We start from the raw sequence: 26,054 nt of genomic DNA, 5'->3' as shown, positions 1-26,054 counted from the left end.
ACAGCACATCTTTACTCGTGCGCAACACCTTAGACAGTGGTGAAAAAAATTACTCCCCCCAGTAATGGGAGGGGTTATATGGGGGAAGTACTCGCCTTAGGGGTGTGCCAGTGTCCAGCACCTGTCGGTCCGATATAACCCACATAGTAATTACTATGGCTCTGTGTCCCCTGATGCTAGTTTTTTTTTTTTCTTAGCGCGCTCTTATATTTTAGGACCCATTTTTGAAAGCAGTTCCTAGATATCATAAACTTCTACTTTAACAAATGTGTATAAAATGTTCTGAAGAATTATGTAGAGGATAACAAATATTATAACTACTTTGTGTCTTAAGTTTGCAGGGAACAGATTTTTTTTTGTTTTGTTTTTTTTATTTCGAATTACAAACATAAATTTGCTTCTCATTGATCAGAAAGAAGAGCATAAGCAAAAAACTGCTACCATTTGCTGGCTCACACGAATTGCACACCATTCTTAAAGTGGCTCTAAAACCCACATTGTTTTTTACCAGACGGAGAGCTGCAGGAGGAATTGGCTGTGATGAAGGAGAGGGGGGGAACCATGCCGCACTGTGTCTATGGACATAGGCAGCACAACTCGGGATCAAGCCCACACAAGTGTCACTATTGGAAGCTGCTTTATATCTGGACACTTGCCAAACAGGAGGAGCTCGGAGCACTGGTGGGGAACCAAAGGGGAGGAAGTTTGGGACTATTCTGTGAAATATCACATGCAATATTAAGTATATCATGTTTTTATAAAAAATAAAAATTACTTTACAATCACTTTACCTTGTAAAAAAAAAAAACTGATTCAGTTTAAAAGAGAAATGACAAAACATTTGGGTATAGATAAAAAAAATATCGAAATAATATTTTCTATTTTCACTATGTGATCACATGACCTATGTTCTCTGATGCATGATGGACTTGGAGAGCTGGGGTTGGAGACTGCAGAGGAACATGCCAGCAGGAGGAAAGGAGAAAGCAGTACTCTGATCCACTCAGTGAAATATTTCCATAGGAACTGGCAGGATCATCGAGTATTTCACAAAAAGGAAGCAATGCAAGGAGAAGAGGATACTTTTGAACACAACAGACACATATCAGGAATATTAAATGTTGGGGTAACAAACTCTTTAGTGACTGTAGGGTAATGACCTAAACATATGTGAATGTATTAATCATTTTTATACTTTCAGGGCAGGCCTAAAGTCCCCTGGAAATTATGGGGATTTGTAAGTAAAAATTCGTAAATGGAAAATATGCAGTTTGCTCCATATGGAATAAAGAAAACCGTATAGGTCCGATATAGAGGCCTATATGGCTTTCTTTATTCCATATGGAGCAAACGGCATATTTTCCAAAAAGTTCTGCCTATCACACACACACACAGTATATATTTTCACAATGCTGCAACATACTTGTCAGAAATAGATGGGACCTTTGTACTTAATGTAAAATCTATTTTGAAGTCCATTGAGGGACACAGGAATTCCGATACAGTTGGATTATACTGCTGCCCACAGGAAGACTGGATACAGGGAAACAGATACAGGACTAGATGCATGCAAACCGGTGAACCTTTAAGCCAGCCCACAGTAAAGGGCTTATTCACACCTGCACAGAGGGTCTCAGTATAGCATGAACAGGCGTATGTTTAAACTGAAAATTATGGATGAACCCTTGGCAAACTGCTATCTACCCCTTTCTAGCAAATATTGCATAAAAAATAAAAAAGGATTTTTAGTTCACACATTTTGTAGTACAAGTTTAAACTGGCCAACTGTAGCCAAGTAATCCCTCAATGGTCAGTCCCTAACCTGCTCTGTAAAATGCAAATGCTACAGTGGACACAATGCCAGCATCTACCTACTATATGACTGGAAGGTGCACAGGAGTGTCAGGGGATTGCACACAGCCACCTGTGCAAGTCAATGACAAACTGTGGCTGCACGCATGTCACCGAACATCCATCCTTGTACGTATCCTCAGATGTGGGGATGCCATGTACAGCTGCAGCGTATCACTGATGTGTGGCTGTATGCAAATACCTGTCACTCTTGGGCAACATCCAGCTTCATAAACACACCATCAATGAATGAGCCAAGCCTCTCCTCTACTAAGGATGGCTCAATTTTGTGCCAAAGCAGTACTAAGTGCATGAACAAAAACACAGGTAAGGACAGGGACAGTTTACCTAAATGGACTCCAAGAAATAGATTTTTTTTTTTTTGCAGAAAAAAAAAAAAAAGACAGTATAGACATTCCCAACATATGGGTGTAAACACATTCATGGTACAAAACCAACAAAAGGAGGTATGCAATGCAATCCGACAAACTCTAATAGCACCAAAATAGCATAATTAGAAAATGTATAGGACATCGTAGGAGGCAAACCTGAAGATAAGAGCCATCTGCAGGGAATATATTTTATAGAACCAAAAGAAGGGAAGAAGGTGGAAGAGACCTCAAGAGAGGGGAGAGAGAGGGAAAGGAAAGACCAAGCAAAAGGAATTTAAGTAAAAATCCCATTTTCTCATTTGTCCATTGAGGGATACTGGAATTCAGATACAGTTGGAGCTTTCCAAAGCAGTCCGATTGGGAGATGGGCATAACAGCAAAAACTTTGAACAGACTGCATTAGGAGGTCTGGGAACTGCCTGCAGTCCAGGAGCTGCCTGACAAAGCAACACTCAAATCTGAATGGTTGAGGTGGGACTGCCTTACCAGATAGGGGAAACTGCCAACAAAACCAAATAGGGAGTACAGAAAATCAACTTGATACACCAGACCAGGATGGGGGTGGTCACCATATAAGGAGAATGACTACACACAGAAGGCAACACCGAACCCGAGCCAGTGAGAAGCTGATCAATCATAAAATCGCCAAAAACAGGTGAAAAAAATAAAAATAAAATCCCGAAATGGAAAGCAAGTACCACAAACCGGATGTGGCTGGGACAACCCCCAGAAGTAACAGGTACTTATTACAAAAAACAGGACTAGCCTGATAACGAATCTCGAGCGAGACACACCAGAGAATGTATAGTACAAGTACAACCTAGCACCCCACAAGTGACATCCAAGACCACTAGAGAACTCAAAGATTTGAATATGACAAAAGGAGAAGGGTGCAAGAGACACCGCCACAAAAAGGTACACAGGAATGGAGATTAGACCTAAGCCACAAACTGGTGAGATAGGAATCCTCTGGCACCCCAAGGCCAAAATACTAACAGCATTCACATAATGGGAGTACAAAAGAAGGTATTTGGAGGACATTCCCAAGTGACATAGTCCCCCAAAATACTCCGGATATACTGTCCCCTGCAGATAGTACCTGCAGCAGGAATCTAGGGTGCTCCACCTGTTTGCAATCCAGAGAGGCACTCCAGCAAAGACTTGTCTGCCACATAGGATCTGAGATGCAACCAGGTGTGCAAACCTCTCCTTTTAATGAGAGACCAGGACAGGAGCTAGGAAAAAACAACAACGTTTTTCCAATGTCCTACATTCCCTCCATACAGAAGGGATGAACTCCTTGCATAATGAAATGGGAGCTGAAGGTACACAAGGTGTGGGCCTTTTTAAAGAGGGCTGCTAATACTAGTGTCAGGTAGCTGCCAATGTTGGACCTGGAAAGTCTGGTCTAGCTTTACCTTACACAACGAGAATACCAGTAGAGGGCACTGGACTGAACACAAGGGGAAATGCTCCAAGTACTATCAAGTATGCCAAAACATCACTGAGAATCTAACCCCCTAGTGGGAGACACCTAAAGCTGGTACTGGTTGATCCTGTAGGTCTGGAAGTCGTGTGCAGTAGCACCATGAAGATAATAAACTGAAGAAAGCATCAAGGAAAGGAATTAACCTGTGGGCTTAAAGGGAAGTTCTCTGTCTGAAAGCTAGAGAGAAAAACTACTCAAAGAAGGGTGCACAAAAAAAACAAACAAGAAAAATAGCCCTGGGACTTTAAATGAGGTGAGAGAGGTTTAGCCAATGTCCACAGCAAACACTGAGACAAAGTCAATGTATTTGTTTCAAAATGTTTTGTAACAGAGCTGCAACAATAATTGTTAGTTACCCAGCACAATATCCAATGTACACAACACAGATGAAATTAAATATACAAAGATTGATTACAAATGTTGTACATCCATGAGCAACAATGCAACTTAAAAGTTGCTGGGTCAGTAAATACACATACATAATAATAAAATAAAATGTACATACATGTGGACAGGGAAGTATGTAAACATAATGCAGACATTATGTCTCAGTGTTTGCAATGGACATTGGCTAAACCTCTCTCATCTCATTTAAAGTGTCTGGGCTATTTTTCTTGTTTTGTTTTTTTTGTGAAAAATGACTCAAGGATCTGCCCCACAATCTCTGAATCCGGAGCGCACTTTCAAGCAGAAATCTGTTCAGAGGGGTTAGCTTATCTCTGAGTTTGAGACCTAAGGGCAGAGTAGTACAGGGGTCAGGGTACAGTACCGCAAAGTCAAGCGGGGGAAAGAAAGGCTAATCCAGATAAGATAGGATAAACAGCAATGTAGCAAGAATCTTGACTGAAGGCAGTGGAAGAAATAAAAAAAAAAAAAGGGTAGTAACATTTGACTGAAGAAAGGGCATCCATCCAAAGAGCACTAGCAAGAAAGTGAAGCCTGATGGATAGAGAAGGGTTTATATTGTAGGCTGGCTTACATTTTCCCTGTTTGTTAGTGTTTCATTCCTTCAGTAGGTGGCAGTAGAACATATCAAAGTCCAACAATTAAAAAATACTGTTTTAGGAGTACCATATATTTTTCCAACTTTGAAAAACAGAGAAAAATACATACAGTATATTTTTATTTCCTTTTTTTATTTAAGGTATTACATTTATTTTAACTGGTAAAAAGTATGATAGTTTTCTTCACCGTGGACTGTGGAGTTTTTGATACATATGCTAATTAAGGTTTAAAAAAGTCTGGTTTTTCTTTGTGTTTGAGGTGGCTGTTTTGTAATTCCATAGTCCCTCATTGGACAAGATTAAAAATGCAATTCAGAGAAGAGATAGTAAAATGTAATGAGATAATTTATATTCAGTGCTGCAAACAGTTTCTTACCTGTAATTCAAACAGTTCCTGTAAAACAGAAAAAAAAAAAAAATTATAAAAATGTTTTAAACTGCAACCTTGTTTTACCAATACAGGCAGTCCCTGGGTTATAAACATGATATCCTAAGATGAACCTGTAAGTCAGAACTGGTATATTTTTTAGGTGTAGCTCCAAAAATATTTATAAGGTTTTTGAATAGCGTAGAGAAGGGTTAACACCCCCGTAACATTTGTTTTGCTGTCGGTACCCTTGTTCAGAAGATTTCAGCTCACTTTCTGTCCCAATGACAATTGGATTTTGAAAATTTTGGGTTGTTGTGGAATAACCCATAATAACTCTTACAGGAGTGAATTTACCTTCCATGGGGTAATTTCATCTCACTGCCCCCCCCCCCCCCCCCCCCTCTGTTTGTAAGTAGGAGTGGTTTGTAAGTCAGATGTTTGTAACTATGGGACTGCCTGTATTTATAGTTATGTCTAGCTGAAAGCATGTGCTGTACTACAGTACTGGGTTTAAAATGCCTTTTTTCATTACAAAATCCCCTTTGAAATTGAAAAAAAAAATAAAAACAAAAAACCCCCCAAAAAAACAAACATGCAGGAGGCTCTGTCCCCTCTGAAAAGTGATCCACTGAGAGCGGCAAAGACTACCACAAATGTGAAAAGGTTATGTCACCCAGTTGCAAATTTGATCTTCCACCTAAAGCTGCACAAAATGTTATTCAGGGTGGTAAAATCCAACCATCCTCAGGCCAAGCAGTCTGTAAAATGCTACACAAATGATCAATAAACTCATAGGGGTTGATTTACTAAAACTTGATACACAATCTGGTGCAGCTCTGCACAGAAACCAATTTAGAAGACATTTCCCCTCACTTTCCACACCTGTGACACCAAAAACTGAACTGAAGGAATGGGTGTGTCAAGGACAGAACAAGACAAATGAAAACCAGACATGCATTCCAAACTTACTTATTGTAAAGCAACCAAGCTGCATATAGAGTAATAAATATGTTTTTTTTTTTTAACTGAATTACTGCACCAAGGAATGCTAGTACTTAAGAAAATGGGACCATGGATCTCTCACACAAAGCAGCAGCCCAGCTTTCCAGCAGTCTGATCTTGGACTTTAACTGCCTTAATACTAGTATGTCACACACCCTCTCTTCCATGCCATTTTCAGTTTTTAGTGCGGTTACAGTATGACATAATTACTCAGTCATGTAATAGTGTGCCCAAATAAATTTTGAGACCGGTGGAGTTTTCTTTTATAGGGGTATTAAATACATAAGAACTTCCTTTACTACTGTACAGTATTTGCCCAAGCATGGCGAGTCTTTTCGAGGACCTCATTTAACGCCACAGGTTTTCTATATCTTGGGGTAAAGGACACGAGATGACAAGGAGTCACAGCCCCTGGGTTATATACCACTGCCATCAGGTGACTGGGCACTGGCAAAAGCTTTTCTGGGAATGTCCCCAATGCACACTCATATGACTGCACATACTCCGTGGGACTCCAGTTTCAAATCAAGAAATAAGGAGAAACAGAGGACAGAGTGGAGAGGTAGGTATCTGTATCCTATACTGTAATCCAAGATATGGAATTTACTGATATGTCGAAATTCCCCATTACCTTAATTGTGCAGTGCAGAAAATGAGGAATTCAGAGACCATGGGACATCACTAAGCAATAAACTGAGGGGTGGGCAACAACATAGCAAATAGCAACAAAAAAGGTCCACAAGGGTCATTGGAAAGGCAACACTCAGGTGACAGCATGAAACACCCGATGGCTGATGCCCACATCAGTAGAACATCCACCTGTTAAAAGTGCCCTTGTGGGGCCCAATTCTCACAGAGTAAAGTGCATGTGTAAAATTGTGCCTGGTTCAGGGAAAAAATTTGGTCCAAACATATTTAGCACAAAGTATGTATCTTAAGAAATATACATAGGGCAGCCTATACAAGTCACGTGTTTCTACTTGTAAATCATGCTTTTTAAAAACACTAGCAGGAACCCGTGTTCTCAATAAGCGACATGTGAATGTTGCCATAGCCCTGCAAATGATCAGCATGAGCCAACTAGCAATGGTGAAAAGGGTAGCAGAATGTCCCTTCTTGGGGCTTTCAGGGGGAAAAAAAAAAAAAGAAAAAAGATTTTCTGAAGGAAGATGTTGCAGTTAGATAGACCCTAACCAGTCTGACCACAACCAGGCAGTGGAGTGAAATCCCCATAGAGTGTTTTCTCGCAGGGCATAGGGGAAGGGACAATATCCTCCGAGATTAAAAAAAGAGGGGACAACCTTGATGAGAGGAAAGAGGATTTTAGTACCACCTTGTCTCTATGTAAGGCAAGAAAAGGCTCCTTAAAAGAAAGAGCCCTCAACTCGGAGACAAGCCTGATGGAGGTAATGGCCACCAAATAGGCCAGCTTACTTGTGAGATCCCCAATTGGATATCCCAAGTCAGTTCAAAGTCAGGTTCCAAGAAGACAGGTAGTCAGAGTGGGGGATAAACATGAGCAACTCCTTGAACGTTGGTCTAGACAAGAGTGAGAAAGCAAAAGTTCATGGAATAGAACAGATAAGACAGAAACCTTTCCCTATAAAGTAATAAAAGCTAGATGTTGGTCCAGACTAGCCTAGACGAACATCAGGATTTGAGGGGTTTGAGGCGGCCACCCTTGCACCAGCCAAAGTAGGATCTCTAGGTGTGATGATAAACCCTACAAGTAGCAAAGTGGGAATGAGAGAGTCAGCAAGTAAGAAGCAGGGTGGAACAGAGGGCCCTGTGACAGGAGGTCTGGCTTGTCCACCAGGATTCTGTGTGCCAAGTTCTCCTGGGCTAATTTGGAGCAATGAGGATCGCCAGAATCCATCCTTTCTTTACCTTGTGAAGCAATCAATAGAAAATATTTATATACAACGTACATACCTTTGGGAATAGGGGCCAAGGAACCACCAGATCATCCACAGTGAAAGCCAAAAGGATCCCTTGACCTGGCCACAAACCTGCCCAGTTTTTTTTTTTTTTGTAAACCTGAAGCCCATGATGTCCACATGCAGTGCCCTTTATTTCTGATGAAGCATCATAAAAATCTCAGTTTGAAGGGACCACTCTCCCCAGAGTCCAGCCGTTGGTGACTCAGGAAGGCCGTTTGGCAAAATTTTCACTTCCAGCATATGGAAAAGCACAATGTGATTCGCTACCCAGTGTGTCAGCCTTACTGCTCTCCATTCTAGAATGTTAATGGAGAGCATTCACTGTTATGGGGACCAGGTTCCTTGAACAGTCATGAAATTGTACAACCTGTCCCAGCCCATCAGGCTTGCACATGTGGTCATCTTACAGGGAAGGGAAGAACTATTGTCCAGATTCTAGGGCTGAGTTGGAAATGCACCACGTCAAAGGGATTTTTACACAGCTGGACAACGGTAGCAGGAGATCCAGAGACAGTGACCTGCTTATCCCACATTGTGAGAATGTTGAGCTGCAAAGGTCTTGAGTGGAAATGGGAAAAGGGAACAGCCCTGAAGGAAGCCATCATGCAGCCCAAAACCCTCATGCAGAAGCAAATCAATGGAAGCCTGGTTGACCTGAGGATCCAACAGCTGGACCTCAGTGAAGCAAGCCTTCTCAGAGGAAGAAAAACTGGCCTGGGCCATGTCCAAGATTAGCTTTAAATACTCCAGGTGATGAGAATGCTGGAGGACTGATTTCTTGAAGTTGATCTGCCAATCGAAAGTTTGAGTTAACTGGATGTTCCTTTTGGATGTTAGAAGACAGGATCATGGCTGAGAATTTTTTCAGTATAAGATTGTTTAGGTAACCTGTGACATGTATGCCTTGAGATTGTAGTAAGACCAGGAAAGGTGCAAGCACTCTTGTGAATGTCTTGAAGCAAAGGACAGCACAGATGGCAAACTATTGGTCTCCCAAAAGTAAAAATGTAGAAAGCATTACTGTACAGGAAAGTGGGAATGTGAACCCAGGAGACTTGGATATCCACTGACGCCAGAAACTCTCCTGATCCAAGAAGCGTTGTCAGATTTCGCAGACTCCATGTATAATTTGCAGACATGTAGATATCGGTTTAGGGATTTTAGGTCTAAAATGGAGCGAACACTTGCACTTGGTTTTTGGACTGCAAATAGATTTGAGTAAAACCCACAGAACCTTTTCCTCAACAGGAATTAGTATTACCACTCCTTGTGCCTGATGCGGAAACAGGGCAGCCCACAAATTTGCATATCTCTGAGGTAAATCTTGCAGATTTGAGACTAGGAATAGAAGAGGGGCAAGGATAGAAATGTTATTGTTTAGCCCTTGGTAATGACAGATTGGACTCAGAGATCTGATCCAGACTAGTGCAAATGCCAACAGGCTGCCCTTCATGCTGGGGAGTGAGGGTTCCCCTTCATTAAGAGAAGGGCTAGGTGAAGGGTAAGCTAGTTAAGCTTAGAAGGGTTTTGGGAATCAAGGTTTGTAATAAAAAGCCCACTTTAGTTGAGACAGGGTAGTAGCCAACAGCTTAGACTGTTTTCTATGGGGTAAAAATTCCCAGTAACCTCCTTGGCAAATGTATTTCTTAAGAGAATCACCAAACGGTTGTTCACCATTGAAAAGTTTGCGTAAAAGATGCCTTTTGCAAGCTGGCTTAGCAGATCAGGCCTTTAACCACTTACCGACCAGGCCATAGCAGAATGACGGCTATAGCGTGGTCGGACAACTATGACATCCTCCCAGAATCACGCTCCCGTGCACAGAAAGGGCTGTCCGTGTGAACCCGGCGTGTCACGGATCACGATAAAGGGCCAATGACAGCGGCCCTTTACCACATGATCTCTCAGTCAAATGATGGCGCAAGCAGAATGTAAACAAGCCGGGGTCATCTAGGGGTTCAACTCTCTCCTCACACCGAAACAGTGTGTGTGGAGGGTAGAGAGTCTGAGCGCCCAGCAGTGCCCTACTGTGCCATCAGTGCTACATCAGTGCAACTACAGTGCTCATCTGTGCTCCACAGTGCCACTACAGTGCTACATTAGTGCTACATTAGTGCCCTACAGTGCCACATTAGTGCCAATAGAGTGCTCATCGGCACACATTGTCTTGGTACGCCAGGGCCTTCAAAAGTGTAATAGGTGGCTGAGAAACGAGATGTGTATATTATGCTTCTAAAACACCTGAAGGTGCTACTTCAATGTTGGTCCTCTGTATGTGGTCAGGCTGTGTAAAAGTCTCATGTGTGATATTGCCATACTCAGGAAGAGTAGCAGAATGTATTTTGGGGGTTAATTTGTGGTATGCACATGCCATGTGAGAGAAATAACCTGTTAAAATTACAATTTTGAGAAAAAAAAATAAAAATCTTCATTTTGCAAAGAGACATGGGGAAAAAAATTACAACTTCAAAAAACTAACCATGCCTCTTACTAAATACATTGGAATGTCCACTTTCCAAAAAAAAGGGGTCATTTGGGGAGTATTTTTACATTCCTGGCTTGTTAGCGTCTCAAGAAATGAGATTTACAAGCTATGGTGGTATCATTGGAAATTTATCACACCTATTGAGGGCCTAACTTTCACAAAGACCAAATATACACACTGATTTTGGTTATTTTTACCAAAGATATGTAGCAGTATAACTTTTGGCCAAATTTTATGAAGAAAAATTATGAATTTACTACATTTTATTACAGAAACTTTGAAATATGCATTTTTTTTTTTTTTTTACAAAAATGAAAAACCCAGTGGTGATTAAATACCACCAAAAGAAAGCTCTATTTGTGTGAAAAAAGGACAAAAAAATCATATGGGTACAGTGTTGCATGACTGAGTAATTGTCATTCTTAATGTGAGAGCACCGAAAGCTGAAAATGAAAGCTAAAAAATTTGTCTGGTTAAGAAGGGGGTTTAAGTGTCCAGTGGGCAAGTGGTTAATCAGAAAGTTCTGTGTATATGCACAAAGTGCAGTGTAAATCCTGGAGTCCTGGCAAAGTACATTCTCTAGGTTTAGGACATCAACACAAAATGAAGCACTGAAGGCATGAGCTGCAATTGTTTCAGCAGAACATGGTCCTCAAAGATAGGATTGTGTTCTCAGTATCCATCTGCCCAATCCAGCTAGCAACAGTCTGACAAATGGCATGACTGAAGAATATATTGACGTGGTGGATTGGGTTTGTGGGGATCAATATGATTGCAGTTCATTCTTTTTTGAGGTCAGGCCAGGAAATGTTTTAAATTCTAAAACAGTGACAGGCCTTCACTTAAATGGCATGGTATATAGCTGGAATCTGGATTCCTGGCAATTGAATATATATTTTCTCAGTGAACACAAAAAAAGAGAAACTCAAAAACCGATTATATCCGATAAAATTTTAATAACTGGTTGGACTGTAAATGGAGGATAAGGCCGCTACTGAATTAAAGAATAGTAAAAATTATTGAAAAGTCACTCTGGGACACCAGTACAGCCTTTCTGGGACCGTGTTCCCCATATTCTTCATGGCTGATGTTGTAACACCCCACTGCTAGTGCTTGCCTTATGCACCTCACTAGGACCTACCACAATGTCACTTGTGGCCTCGTGCAACCGCATTGATGGTGCTTAACTTTTGCATAATACTTGGAGGATATTTTAAATGGTCCAGTCAGAACAGTAGATCGTAAACAAACAAAAAATATCGCGCTTGGGGCAAAACCTAAAGGCTGCAACTATAAACCATCAAATATCAAATTATGGATCAAATCAAAGAAGTTAAACATAAAGTTGCGCTAAATATGCATGAAAACTAAAGTGAAAAGAGTAATAAAACCCAGTGTAAATTGTATAGAAAGAGCAAAAGAAATCAAACAAGCACCATATATAAAATTCAATCAAAAAAAAAAAAGAAAAAGAAAGTAAGTTCTTATAATTAAGAAATCCTGGTTCCAACTAAAAAATAACGAACAGGGAGATCAGTCCAACAGTAGATCCCCTGACCAGCCAGTTAATTATAGTGGCAAGTCTGGGGTGGTTAAGAGGTCTCTTCATAAAAAAGGTACCGGGGTCATATAACAAAATTCATAATACATTTTATGGATCTTAAACTCTCTATGAGCCTGTGGTGCATAACCGTTCAGGTTTTAAAAAACATAACATGTGGCATGTAATTTTTAATCTGTGAAATCTGCTGCACATACACATAACATATACACATACTAGCCCTTTAATTAGCTCATCAATAGGCTAAAGGCTGTTTTCTGTTGCTGCTCACAAAGAGAAGACTGAGAAGTAATAAAAACTACAAGTTTAGAATAATGAAAAACTTAAAAATGTAAAAATAGCACATAACTATTTTTAGGACTACACATACCATTTCCTCACTGTCTGCAGGTTTGAGCTCTGTGCCCGGTTGTTTAGGAGGTTTAACAACTGTTGGCATTATCTTGTTATGTAGTGCAGTCTCCTCCTCAGTGGCTTCTTCCAGGATCTAAAAGGCAATAGTGCAATTCTGTTAAATAGATAAATTAACCATTCCTTAACTCAAAATTATAGCTGAACCATTCTAAACGCAACAAAGCTTCTGCGAATTCTGTGACCTAAGTGGCTAAGTTTAAGAATGATCTATCTCACCACTGCTGACTTGGCCAAGTACACAGATGTTTCATAGTAGTTATTCTTACCTCGCATCACTACCTAGTGAGTTGCTAACCTGGCATTATGTAGCCAGCAGCGTTAGAACTTCCAAACCAGGGATGCCTATGGAAGAGTGTGACAGAGAGCGCCTAAATATCCTGCACAATAGACCTATAGATCTAAATGCACAAATGCCACAGGTATACTTTTTTAACCAAAACAAAAAGGGAAGGCGCACTGACCTAGTGCATTACCATAAAATAGAGCTTTATTTAAAACAGAACACATAGCAAAATGGCTACTCACAAACGAGTATTGATAAAAGGCATAATCAATACAATTGGATTCATCACACCGAACATCAACACATCCAGATCTGATGTCAGATAGATAGATTGATGAATACCCCAACGTAAATGGCTGACGCGTTTCTGGGGAGAACCCCTTTCCTCAGAGCCAGGCCATCAGATCTGGATGTGTCGATGTTCGGTGCGATGGATCCAATTGTATTGATTATGCCTTTTATCAATACTTGTTTGTGAGTAGCCATTTTGCTATGTGTTCTGTTTTCAATAAAGCTCTATTTTATGGTAATGCACTAGGTCAGTGCGCCTTCCCTTTTTGTTTTGCTTTTCTCCAGTATTTGAATACCCAATATTCTAAGGAGGGCTGCAAGACCTTTTTTGACACTACCATCTCAAACTGTCGGTATCATACTTTGAAGACCGAGACACCAGAGCGCAGGAGAAGTTGTCTTTTTCTTATACTTTTTTAACCAACATGCGCGAAAGCCATTTAAAGTTCTTTTCAGTATAGTAACAGATTCTGGCACCATTTCTGCAGCAAATGGTACAACATAAGCAATTGCAGACTTACAGTAGTGATATGGAGCATAAAAACACAATGAGAAAACTTTGAATGGGAATGTAAGTATCTACAAAAAACACCAAAACTCAACGTTGCCTAAACAGAAGCAAAAGTAGTTTTTGTCACTTTAACTGAAACTATTACATCTGGACAACAAAGCCCGTTTTCTTTAAAGCCTGTGATCAAAGATTTATAGACATATCAAACAGACTTTACTATCAACAGCTCACAGTTGTGAAATATTCCAAGACCTCTCAAGGGGTATTAGAACTTTCATAAAACTACCCAGTCCTGATTATTTTCTGTATAGCCTAACATTATACAAACAGCTAAAACTGTGTGTCGGGGAAAGGTTGGATGTCATTTTATCTCCCTGCTCTGTGTATAAATATGTTGTTTTAGGGCCTGTTTATATTAGGTATGGTGAGGACTGCACCGGGCAGCTATTTGCACTGCAGTCCTTCTTGATAAGTATCAGGCCACTGAGTGTTAGATTAAGCTAGGCAGTCGAAACCCTGTCCGCTAATCCTCACTGAGCAGACAGCTATTGAGTCTGTGTCCATGCAGAGTGGACACAGACACAGCCCACTCTCCCTCTATGGGCGGACAGATGTCTGTTTACACCAGATTGCCATCCGATTTGATCAATGGTTCCCTATCTGTTTTTAGCGGATCGGATGTCAGTGGATGCAAACGAACATATGTCCATTTACATCCGCTGCTCCATAGAGGAAAATAGAGGATAATGAAGCGTCTGATTGGGTCCTAAAAAACTGACAGGCAGATCCAATCAGTCCACCCATTTGAAAGGGGTTTTAGTGAATAAAGGGCATCACTCTTACTTTAAATTTGGTTTTACTTATGTTGCATTTTAAAGCTTTTTTCAACCTACATGGAAATACAAATTAAACAAAGCACGATAATGATTGCTAGAGGTAAGTTTTTCCATAGTATTTAGGTACAAGGCCTTTTGGATGATAGCCGGATTTCACAAATAAGTTCTACAAAAAGAGGGAATAAGAGGAACAGCAAATTTCTTGACTATATCACCCACTGAACAGCTCAGGGCAACATGCTGTGTGTGTAAATGTGAAGAAAATCAACATCAAACTAAGCATGGGTAACTAGCAAGAAGAAAGACGAGACCACTCACCCATCCTATGGCTTCAAACATTTTTAAGTCTAGAGGATCACCTGAAATCACTCCATCAATCTTTGTGAGTGAATGGCAGGTTGCCATACAGGCAACAAAATGAGACTTGACCAAACTCTCACTGCAAGCTTTCTCTTCTGACAGAAGGAACCTGAAATTATTACAGAAAAAGAGTAATTAGAATAAATTACAATATTGTAACAAAGAATTACAGTTAAGTTATGTAACTAAGTGCATGTGTTTAACAAAGGAGTGACTAAATTAAGGGCTAATTAAAAACACTAAAGTTTAAAAAAAATCCTTTATCTTGAAGAATGTTTAGAAATTGATCTATGTCTGAACCTGCCCTACTTTGCAAGATGAAGTAGCACCAAATATAAAAGCAATTTTAGACCCCTTTCACACTGCCACAACTTAAAAGTCACGCGATTTTGCCACAATTTATGGGAATGCCTGTGAAAACTTGGTCTATGGACCTCAACTCACATCAAAGTTGGACCAAAATAGTACAGGGACTACTTTGATGTCGGTACGACTTGAAGTCACACAGATATGAATGGTTATCACTGGAAATCACTGGGTACAACTTGTCATGTGACTCGGATGTCCAAAGTCACAGGAAAAGTCGCACAAGTGTGTTAGGGGCCTTAACTTGAATTAGACATATGTCATATGTGTGCTGCTACTGCCTTCCTTCTGAAAGCTAGCCAACCCAATTATCCTTTGGCTTAAATGCTTGAAGTCACTGACCCAGAACAAGCTCAGATTTCACTGGATGAATGATCTTATACACAGTTTTAGAGAACACTGATAAGATAAGGTTCTCAGTAAGAAAACAGATGTAGTTTGCAGAAAAAGGGCTATACCCCAAGGAGGGATCATCATTTTCCTGCATTCTGCACAAAGCTTTCAAAATTCAGATGCTAGTATAGTTTACCTCTAATCCCAATCCCCTTTCACATCAAGATCCCCCTCTGCCCCTTTGCGCCCCCCCCGCCCTTAAGTGGCACAGTGGCTCAGACCAGATCCAGACTACAACACACCATTCTGTGTTGCCTGCATTAGTGTATTGGGCATAAGACTTTCTTTTCTGTTAATTTGGTGTATAGGATTTAAATATACGGTATACATCCTGAACAGCAAGTGGTTATACCAGGCTTATGCAGCCATAATCTTGCTACGGTCTTTTAAAGTGACTGTAAACCCTAACCTTGTAAAACAACCCACACAGGTTAACCGCTTCCCGTCCGCCCAATGTCATATGACAGTCTGCTTTGAGCGGTGATATCTGAATGATGCCTGCATTTACAGGCATTCAGATATCTTCTGTTTCAGCTGGTGATTCCCTGCACCATAAGATCATAGCCGCTTGATCGTTCTTATAGGCGGCGGGAAGCGATGTCTCCCGGCTCACTCCTACCATCGGTAAGTCGGAGAAAAATGACCGGCGGTGGATGTTGACCAGAGGAGATTTCCGGCGAGCCAGATTGTCCCCAGAGTGCGATGTTATGTTTTCACTCCTGGCCTCTGCATTTGAAAAGATGCTGTCGCCATGGCTGGGAAGCCAGGATTCCCCCCCCCCCCCCGAGAAAAAGGGGGGGAAAAAACAAAAATGATCTCACTGTAAAGAGGACCTGTCACACGCTATTCCTATTACAAGGGATGTTTACATTCCTTGTAATAGTATTAAACGTGCTAAAGAAAAAGTAAAAACAAAAAACGCATCAAACTAGAAAAATAAAGGTAAAGTTAATAATAAAAAAATGTAAGCACCCCTGTCCCTGCGTGCTCGCTCGCAGAAGCGAACGCATATGTACGTCGCGCCCGCATATGGAAACAACTTTCAAACCAAACGTGAGGTATCGCCGCGAATGTTAGTGCGAGAGCAATAATTCTAGCACTAGACCTCCTCTGTAACTCAAAACATGTAACCTGTAAAAAAAAAAAAAAAATGAAATGAAAGCGAAAATTGAAAAGGATTTTTAAGTACCGAAGTTTGACCCCATTCCACAAGCGTGTGCAATTTTAAAGCGTGATATGTTAGGTATCCGTTTACTCAGCGTAACATCGTCTTGCACAATATGCAAAAAAATTGGGCTACCACTACGGTTTTGTTATTTTAATGCAAAAAAAACAAAAAAACAAAACCACAAGTTTCAAAAATTGCTGAGTAACTACCGTGCAATGACCGCCATTTTATTCACTAGGGAAAAAAAATTATGATTTTTTTTTTTTGCAAATATAAGTTTATTCAAGGTTTTCACATACATGGGGTAGATCCCCCAGGGGAAAAAAAAAGAGGAACAAAAAGTGACAATAAAGACAGTGAAGGTCGCAGCCTCCATAGTGTGCAGCATAGTAACAGGAAATGCGACTATCAACTACTTAATACACCGTCATATGGGATCGACCTCAGTAGAAGTCCCCCCTCTGCCAAAACCGGCAAGGGGGTCCACAAATATACCAAGTACAGTGAGTAACTCAAGGTCTAGATCTAGAGGCCGAACTCGCAGCCACTGTAGGTAATCAGTAGGTCGCATGCATAAGGGAACAGTTTGCAACGTTGTAAAAACATAAGAAAAAGAAAAGAGGGGGGGAAGATGAGAAAAGCAGAAGAGGATGGGGGGGAATGGTGTAGAAGAAAGAGCTAATGAAAGGAGGGGGTGAAGAATTTAAGGAAAGGGAGGATGGGGGAAGGAGGGGGAAGGAAAGGATTAGGAAAGGGAAACGGAGGAAACTCGGAGTCCCCCGCCCGAATGTTTGTCAGTCCCCCCGACTCCCCTTAGTGCCCCAAAAGGGCTCTACCTTCTGTCGAGTACACAAACACATTCCAGAGTGACCACGTTTTCCGGTATACTTCCTGCCTATCTTGAGCAGTCAGTATCAAATCTTCCATTTTGTTAATTTCTTCCACCCTCCTCAACCACATGGCTACGGAAGGGGGAGTTTGCTGTTTCCAGAGCAGAGGAATACAAGATTTGGCCGCGTTGGTAAGATGGCGCAAGACTGACCGCGCATATCTCTTAGGGGGCAAGTCCGATAAGTGTAAAAGGAAAAAGGCTGGATCATTTGGGACTTGCCATTCCGTGAACTTCTGGACAATATTGCGGACTGCAGTCCAAAAGTCCAAGAGCTTGGGACAGGACCAAAAAACATGTAGGAGCGTACCCCGGTCTTCCCCGCAGCGCCAGCAATGTGCGGGCGTGTCCGGGAAAACAAGGTGGAGGCGGCTAGGTGTCAGGTACCATCTTGTGAGGATTTTATAATTCAACTCCTGTGTTTTGGTGCATATTGAGGACTTTAGGGTAAACCGTAAAACCCGCGTAATCTGTGCGGGCGTGAAGGTGTAGCCCAAGTCCTTCTCCCATTTCGCAAGACTGGAGATCTGGTGCGTTGGCGGCGGCGTATTTAAGAGCCCATACATTTGAGAAAGAAGTCGGGGGATAGGTTCTGTGCCAGAGAAGTACTCCTCAAATACCGTCAGCGATCTAGAGTGAGCCAAGGGGTTCGGGATAGATTGGAGGAAGTGATGCAGACGCACGGCATCCCAAAAATCTAAACCGTAGGGACCCCTGCGGTCCATAAGGGCACCAATAGAAACCCATCCGTCGCGTGTTACAAACTGAGATGCCTTAGTAAGGTCGGAGTCACGTAAACGACGAAACTGCGTCGATGGTAGGCCTGGCGGGAATCTAGGATTACCTAGAATCGGTGTCTGGGGGGACGACGTGGTCGTTAGGGAGCGTTGAAGCGCCGCCCTCTCACTCTGATACAGGGTGTTGCCTATAAGCGGATGGGTCTTCACTTCCCTCGGCAGCGCCGCCCTGCACCATAGGGCAGACCTCAGCGGGACCGGACACTGATGTTGTTCTATCTGGGCCCACAATTTAGTGGGAAGGTTGCGGGCCCAGTCAAGCACTCTACTCAGATGGGAGGCACTATAATACTGTCGAACGTCTGGTAACGCCACACCTCCGTGTCGCTTTGGAAGAGATAATTGGGAACGCGGTATGCGAGGCCGCTTCTGTGCCCAGACAAAACGGGTAAATAGCGCCTGTACCTGTTTAAAATAAACAGGGGGGATCCTGATCGGCAGAGTCTGAAATAAATACAGAAATTTTGGTAAGATGCACATTTTAAGTAGATTACATCTGCCAAACCAAGAATAGGTCCCCTTCTGCCATGAGTCCAGAAGCAGTCGCGTCTTAGTCAGCAAAGGGGGAAAATTACATGCGTAAAGGTCTGCAAGGTCCGGAGGAATAGTAGTGCCTAGATAGGTCAGGGCGGTCTGAGTCCACTTGAATGGAAAGCTGGATTGCAGGGCAGTGAGCAACCGTGGCGGGAGCAACATCCCCATGGCCTCCAATTTGTTAAAGTTAATTTTCAAATTGGATAACTTCCCATACATCTCAAATTCCTTGAGTAGATTGGGTAAGGAAATACCTGGGTTAGTTAACGTAAATAGCATATCGTCGGCGTAAGCCGATATTTTGTGTTGCACACCCCCCACGGTTACTCCCTGTATATCCGGGTTCAGTCGGACCGTGGCCAAAAAAGGCTCTAGAGTCAGTGCGAACAGGAGAGGAGATAGTGGGCAACCCTGACGTGTCCCGTTAGTGAAAATTATGATTTTTACATGTAGGAGAAAAATTTCAGAATTAGCCTGGTAGGCAAGAGGTCAATGTAGAAATGGAAGGTAAAAGCAAAAAAGAAAAAAAAAACATCATAAATACCTTTTTTCCCCTTTGTACAAGTGATCACACTCACTCTGTTTTCAGCTGCATAGGAGCTAGGGGAGGAGAAATAGCAGCACACAGCCTTCCAATGAAAAGGTAGGGGGGAGGGGGGTGTGTGTGTGTGTGTGTGTGTGTGTGTGTGTTTTTCCTACAGCTTACCCGTAAGAGCCCTTTCACACTGTAGCGGTAAAGCGCAGCTATTCGAGCGGAGTGCTTTTAATCACCTAGAAGGGGTTAAAAGCGCCGTTTCGCGCCGAAACACAATGTATACCCCGCTTGTAAACTGCCCCAAAGATGCTGCTTGCAGGACTTTTTTCTAACGTCCTGCAAGTGCACTGCTCCAGTGTGAAAGCACTCAGGCTTTCACACTGGGACTGCAGATGAGGCATTTTCAGGCGCTATTTTTAGCCTGTAAAACGCCCCAGTGTAAAAGGGGTCTAAATTCCATTTCTCCGAGTAAATCACGAGACACAGAGCAGTCATAGTAATTACTATGTGGGTTATGCACCACCTATATAGGACACTGGCAGATCAAACAAAGTTCTTCCCTATATAACCCCTCCCACACAGGAAGTACCTCAGTTTTGTAGCAAAGCAATAAATATCCCCAAAAAAGATGGGAGTGACCTCTGAGTCCTGTGATATACTCCAAGAAAAGGGATTTTACAGGTAAGTAGAAAAATAAATTTTTCTTTTTGTTGTACATCACGGGACACAGAGCAGCCATAGTAATTAATATGTGGGATGTTCTAAAGCAATGCCCTTGAGGGGAGGGAGACACAATCACAGAAACTGCCACCCAAGGAGGACTTATTCTGCCATCTGTAACATACTGTAGCCAAAAGCAGTATCTTCCGTGGCTTTGATTGCCATCTGGTAAAACCCTGTAAATGTATGAACCAAAGACCTTGTAGTGGCCTTAAAATCCTAAACCACTGACACCTGATGGGACCTCACCCTTTCAATCCATAGACTTGAATAGTTAACCAACGGACCGAATGAAAATAGTTAACTTGGATGCCTCCTGCCTTTCCTGGGCTCTACTGGCAGCACAATCCAAGATTCCGGACATGGGCTGACAATCCAAGTATTCCTGACCACCTGAATTACCTTCAGAGTATGCAGCGATTTTACTCCTGCCAACTAAGGATTAGAAAAGGCAGCAAGACATTGTCCTGATTCAAGTGAAAACTAGAAGCCACTTTAGGGAATAAAGATGGATGGGAACACAACATCACCTTATGATGCAAGACAAAGAACAGTCCCTTGCATGAAAGGGCCGCCAAATCTGCCACTCCACTAGGTGAAGTAAAAGCAACCAAAGAAGCCATCTTCCGAGATAAAGGACTAACTGAGTCTCCCAACTGGTTCAAAAAGTGGCCTCTGCAACGATAGACAAAAGCAAATTCAAGTCCCAAGGACAGAAGAGTGGCCTGCAGGCAGGCTGTCTGCGTTGCACATTGTAGGAAGTATGAACCAAGGAGTGAGAAACAAAGGCTTCTGGAGAAAAATGGATAGGGATGAAATCTGACTTTTAATGATACTCAAGGCCAATCTCCCTTCCTAAATGGAGAATGGAAAGAAACTCCCTCTCACATATCTGCAGGTGCCACTTCCTTGCTTGACCCCAGGCATAAGAAATGTCCAAGTACTGTAATTGAAGTTCTCTGAACCTGGCTTCCAGGGGCTCAACCGTGTGAATATACAGCACTCAAGACCATTAGGTCCCACTGGACTGGGAGTGTCCAAGGAGCAACCCCCGCAAGACCCGCTATTTGAGCCCCTCCAGCTTTTTCAAATGGATCCAATTGAAATTCTTGATTCTCAGTAGAACCGTTCCAGAGAATCCAAGTATGTTCCAAGAGCACATGTATCACATCAGTGACCAACACCTTACAGACACTGGTGAAAAAAAAATTGAGGTACTTCCTCTGTAGGAGGAGATAGAGATAGAGATATATATATATATATATATAGATATATATATATATATATATATAGATATATATAGGGGAGGACTTCCTGTTTGTTTGATCTGCCAGTGTCCATTCACCTATAGGTGGCGCATAACCCACATAGTAATTACTATGGCCGCTCTGTGTCCCATGATGTACGATAAAGTCTGATCACTGAACACAAGAGAAAAGGTTGCAATTGCGTTTGTTTGTGTTGTACCAGGCAGCGTACACCTTTAGCTCAGACGGCGAGGAAGCCGAGCGGGACTTTTAAAGCTGTACAACACAAACAAACGCAATTGCAACCTTTTCTCTTGTAAGTAGTTTTAATTCATTTGAATAAACTCCACATTTTAAAACGATATCACACTATGGATATGCCTCTTTCTTATCATATATAACGTGGCACACTACACTCACGGAGAAACGAGGGACCCCCAGCATCACACCAGAAGCAAGCCAGAGAGCGACACAGTGGCTGATACTGTGAAGGCTGATCCAACCCGGATGGGGTCTTTTCTCTGGTGAGAGCATATTATATAAGTGGCCACTGAGCACTAGGAACAACATTGGAAGTCACCCCCCTCCCCCACTCACGGAAGATTCCGTCACCTATTTTAGCTTATCCCCATTTTTATTGTATATTTTTCATCTTTAATTTTTATTGTACATTTTTCATTTTATTCACTAATATATTGAGTCACCAATTGCAATATTAATTTGTTCATATTCTGCACCAATTTTTTCTGCCACATCAACCTGACAAATCACTATCACCTTATTCACCTGCAGTCCAGATACAAAATTTTCCTTTTAATTTAAAATGTTCCTCTTTAAATTTAATTTATGTTTATGTTTTATTTATGATATGCAGATATAATTTTTTGGTCTCTGTGGACGTAAAAATTGGCACATGTATATTCACTGGCACTTGCACTTTAATAATTGTAACAAGGGAATAGTATATTGTTATAGTCATTTATGGTTTATTGACAAACATTTTCACTTTATGGTTTTATTTCTACTCCCTAATTTCACTATTTTTCACTAATTGCCAGCACGCTGAGAATTCTATGCAAATCAGATTTTCTTATTTATTCATGCGGTTTTAGCAGAAAATGGTATAGCACCATATCTATTCCTTTCTCTCTTTTTATTCCATTGTTCCACCCAAATGGGTGGAAATTAATAGAGGCTGCTCTTACCGAATCCTTTATCCTTAATTCACTTTTTAGCTAATTGCTCCATAGCGCAACCTACCCCCCTTCTAATCTTGGCTACTTTGAAGACCCTAGAATATAAGACATATTTTCAGTTGTTTCACACTTTTTTGTTCAGTATATAATTCCACATGTGTTAATTCATAGTTTTGATGCCTTCAGTGTGAATCTACAATTTTCATAGTCATGAAAATAAAGAAAACTCTTTGAATGAGAAGGTGTGTCCAAACTTTTGGTCTGTACTGTACATGGTGCAGCAGGCACATATCAGTAATATGACATTTTGGGTTTACATATTCTTTAAAGTAGGTAATCAGCTTTCTTGCAAAAGTGATCTTTGGCAGTTTTCACTTTTACAGTGCCTTGATAGCGCACCCCCCCCCCCCCCCCCAACTCCCGCCAGTGCGTTTAGAGGTTGGGACAGTGCCCACAAAGTAGCTGGAGTAACATGTCTGTGATGAATGAAGCTGGAAGCGACAAGCATTTCATGACTTCAGGTTTCAGTGCTGTTACAGCCAGGGAAGCAGTTGATCAAACACAATCTGCGCTTGAACAGCTTCCTTAGAGGAGAGACATCAGGGGTCTAACAGACTCCCGAAGCCTCCACAAAGTGTATCTGTCATTACCCAAAGCTATCACAAGGGGGTTTGTTCCCCCTTTGTGATAGGAATAAAGTAAAAAAAAAAAAAAAGTAAAAAAAAAAAGTGTAAAAGATATGCAATTAAAATAACTGAAAAAAAAAATAAAAAAATAAACTTAAAAGCGACCCTGTCCCTCTGTGTTAACACACAAATGTGAATGCCAATGCATGTCCTGCACGTCACACCTATGAAAACGGTGCTTGTACCACACATGATTTATTGCCACAAACATCAGAGTGGGAGCAATAATTCTAGCATTATTACATTTAACTCTAAACTGATAACCTGTAAAGGTTTTCAAAGTGTCCCCTATGGGCAATTTTAAGTACTGTAGTTTTTTTGCCACTTCACAGGTGTGTACAATTTTAAATCTTGACATGTTTGGTATCTATTTATTCAACGCATCATCTTATGTTTTAACAAAAATTGGGAATTCTATTTGTATGCACTAAAATTCATGTAAGTGCACTTTCTTCAGAAAATTTGCATTTCATAAATGGCTGTGCAAATCTTTTGTGACAAAAATCTGCAACAGCCACCAATTTATCTTCCAGGGCCACTGCTTTCAGAAAATATGTAATGTTTGAGGGTTCCAAGTAATTTTCTAGCAAAAAAATTGATTTTAACGAGTATGTGGAAAACATGCCCCAGACAGTTAGTGGTTAAAGTGGTTGTATAGCCAAATTTTTAACTTTGACCTACAGGTAAGCCTGTAGGTAAAAAGAATATCTCCTAAACCTGTACGGTTTAGGAGATATTCCCCTCGCAATGAGCTGCTGACTTCAGCGGCGCATGCAAACCGGGGATTCTCGGCTGAAAGTCCGGCAGACACCAGACCCTGTGGGAAAGAAAACTCATGCACACATGCGCGGGAGTGACGACATCGTGGCTCCGGCCACTCACAGCGTCGGAGCCGAGATAGCTGGAAGACACGCAGAGGGAACATGTCCGCTCCCTCAGCATGGACCGAGTGAGATGCCAGCGCCTCGTTCTAAGGTCAGTATTTCATAATGAGCTAGTATGCACCACATACTAGCTCATTATGCCTTTTCCCTTGACGTCACTCCCGTGCATGCAGCAAGTTAAAAAATTTTACAAACTGATTGGTGTATTTTTTTCAAACAGGTGCCTATGCGTTTGGATCCTTTTATTGTTCCCAGTACAGCTGCCAAATGCATGCAGTTCCACGTCATAGCAGGTTCGTCTACAACATTCTTCATTTAACAGGTGGCTGGGTAACAGACTGGAAAATCTAAACACCTGAAGTTTCCCTAGGCCAGCAAACAAGCGCCTGCAGCTCCTTATGGAAGGTAATTTGTGACAGCTTTTTTTTCCCTTTTAGCTGACTGCAAGTCTGATCCTGTGGGGCACATATGACCGGCCAGTCTGGCAGTACATTGGTTGTGGCCAGAGAAAGCCCACCATTTCCCCTGTGGTATCCTTGCACAGAACAGCGGTCCAGGACCTCCCTGAGTATATGTGTACACTTGGATTGTTAGGGACACGTGCTGGTCAACCCTACCTCACTCCCCGTCATCGGTTCCATGGTCAGCTGGCCAGTTGCTTGAGTCCAAAGGCTTTGGTGTGACCTACGTGTGGCTAGGCGAGAGCTGTTGACCTACTGCCCTCACTTCCGCTCATGCTCAAGGGAATAAGGGGTACAGAGAACAGGAGGTCTTTCATCTAGGAGAGCACAGCTGAATGCAGCCTGTTTAGGAAACACTGTGCCCCAAGGCTTCCTGCCCTCACTTGATGTGGCTTTAGCATGTGCTTGATGGATCCATGAGCAAAAAGCTGCGCCTAAAACTGCTGGAGGACAGGTGCTGCATGGGGCACTGGTACAGCAGGAGTAGTAAGTATATTTGGCTTCTTCTAGACAAGCTTTTCCGGTCTGCTAGCGGTTACTGTTATCAGGGCATTTTGTAAGCACTGACTGGTTGCTCCCTAGTTAGAAACCTATGGATAAGGCGTTCTGTTTTTCTGGCAAGGCAACCACGCCTGACATGCAGGCTTCCACCTCCTTTTTAGGATCTCTGTTAGGGGTCATTTGGGTCTCAGATATACTACTGTCTTGCATCCTTTAACCCGCCACAGACTTTTTTTTGTCATGCAGCTGTCAGAATAAGTGGTTGCATCTGATTGGACAATTTTCCGCCCAGTACTTTTTCAGAAGGATGTTGGGTAGGAGGATGGCAAAATTTCATCAGGAACCAGACAAAATTAGCTCCGTGTATGGCCAAAGACTAAGCTACCTCTAACAGATGGAAGTTCTAGACAGCAGTGTCCAACTCCTACAGGCAGCACTATAACCCAACAGTTAAAATCAAACGATGTCTGCTTTGTCCCCTGCTATAAGCACAGAGAAGAGAATTTTACCATAAGTAAAAAAAAAAAATTAAAAAAAAATCCTATTTTTTGTCTACTGTGTTCCAGAACCACTAACATATCCAAGCACAGGTAATGTACAAGAATCTAATATAGGACATTGAGATCCATGTCACATTCCACGTGGAATTATTCACTTCAAAAGTATGAGGAGCCCATGTAAATTCTCACCGTGCATGATCTACTCTCTGGATTCCCCAAAGGTCCAGGCCATCTTCAGTAAGAGTGCCAGTCTGAAAACACAAGAGCGCTACATTTAAAAACGTCTTTCTAAAAAAAAGAGAACAAATATAGCTTATAAATCTGTTCTATGTTAAAGCCTAACAAAACAATTCTGTAAAAAAAAAAAAAAGGAAGGTTTTCCTGAAAC

The 26,054-nt window shown here is 41.8% G+C and overlaps 1 protein-coding gene across 2 annotated transcripts in view; it reads right to left on the bottom strand.

The window, feature by feature from the left end:
- The window catches only part of ATP13A3 (ATPase 13A3), a 172,425-nt gene that overhangs the window by 38,864 nt on the left and 107,507 nt on the right, over nt 1-26,054 (bottom strand). For both annotated transcript variants that reach the window (XM_077487469.1, XM_077487470.1), the window contains exons 14-17: nt 25,856-25,917; nt 14,748-14,898; nt 12,465-12,581; nt 5,113-5,130 (exon numbers count right to left, since the gene is read on the bottom strand). In XM_077487469.1, the coding sequence (XP_077343595.1) occupies nt 5,113-5,130; nt 12,465-12,581; nt 14,748-14,898; nt 25,856-25,917 (348 nt within the window). The remainder of the gene's footprint in view (nt 1-5,112; nt 5,131-12,464; nt 12,582-14,747; nt 14,899-25,855; nt 25,918-26,054) is intronic.

The sequence above is a fragment of the Lithobates pipiens genome, unplaced genomic scaffold (assembly GCF_037356315.1).
Source record: "Lithobates pipiens isolate NorthernLeopardFrog02 unplaced genomic scaffold, aLitPip1_a1.2 Scaffold_18, whole genome shotgun sequence".
NCBI lineage: Eukaryota > Metazoa > Chordata > Amphibia > Anura > Ranidae > Lithobates > Lithobates pipiens.
The sequence above is the reverse complement of the archived record's forward strand: the minus strand, read 5'-3'. Positions and strand labels throughout refer to the sequence as shown.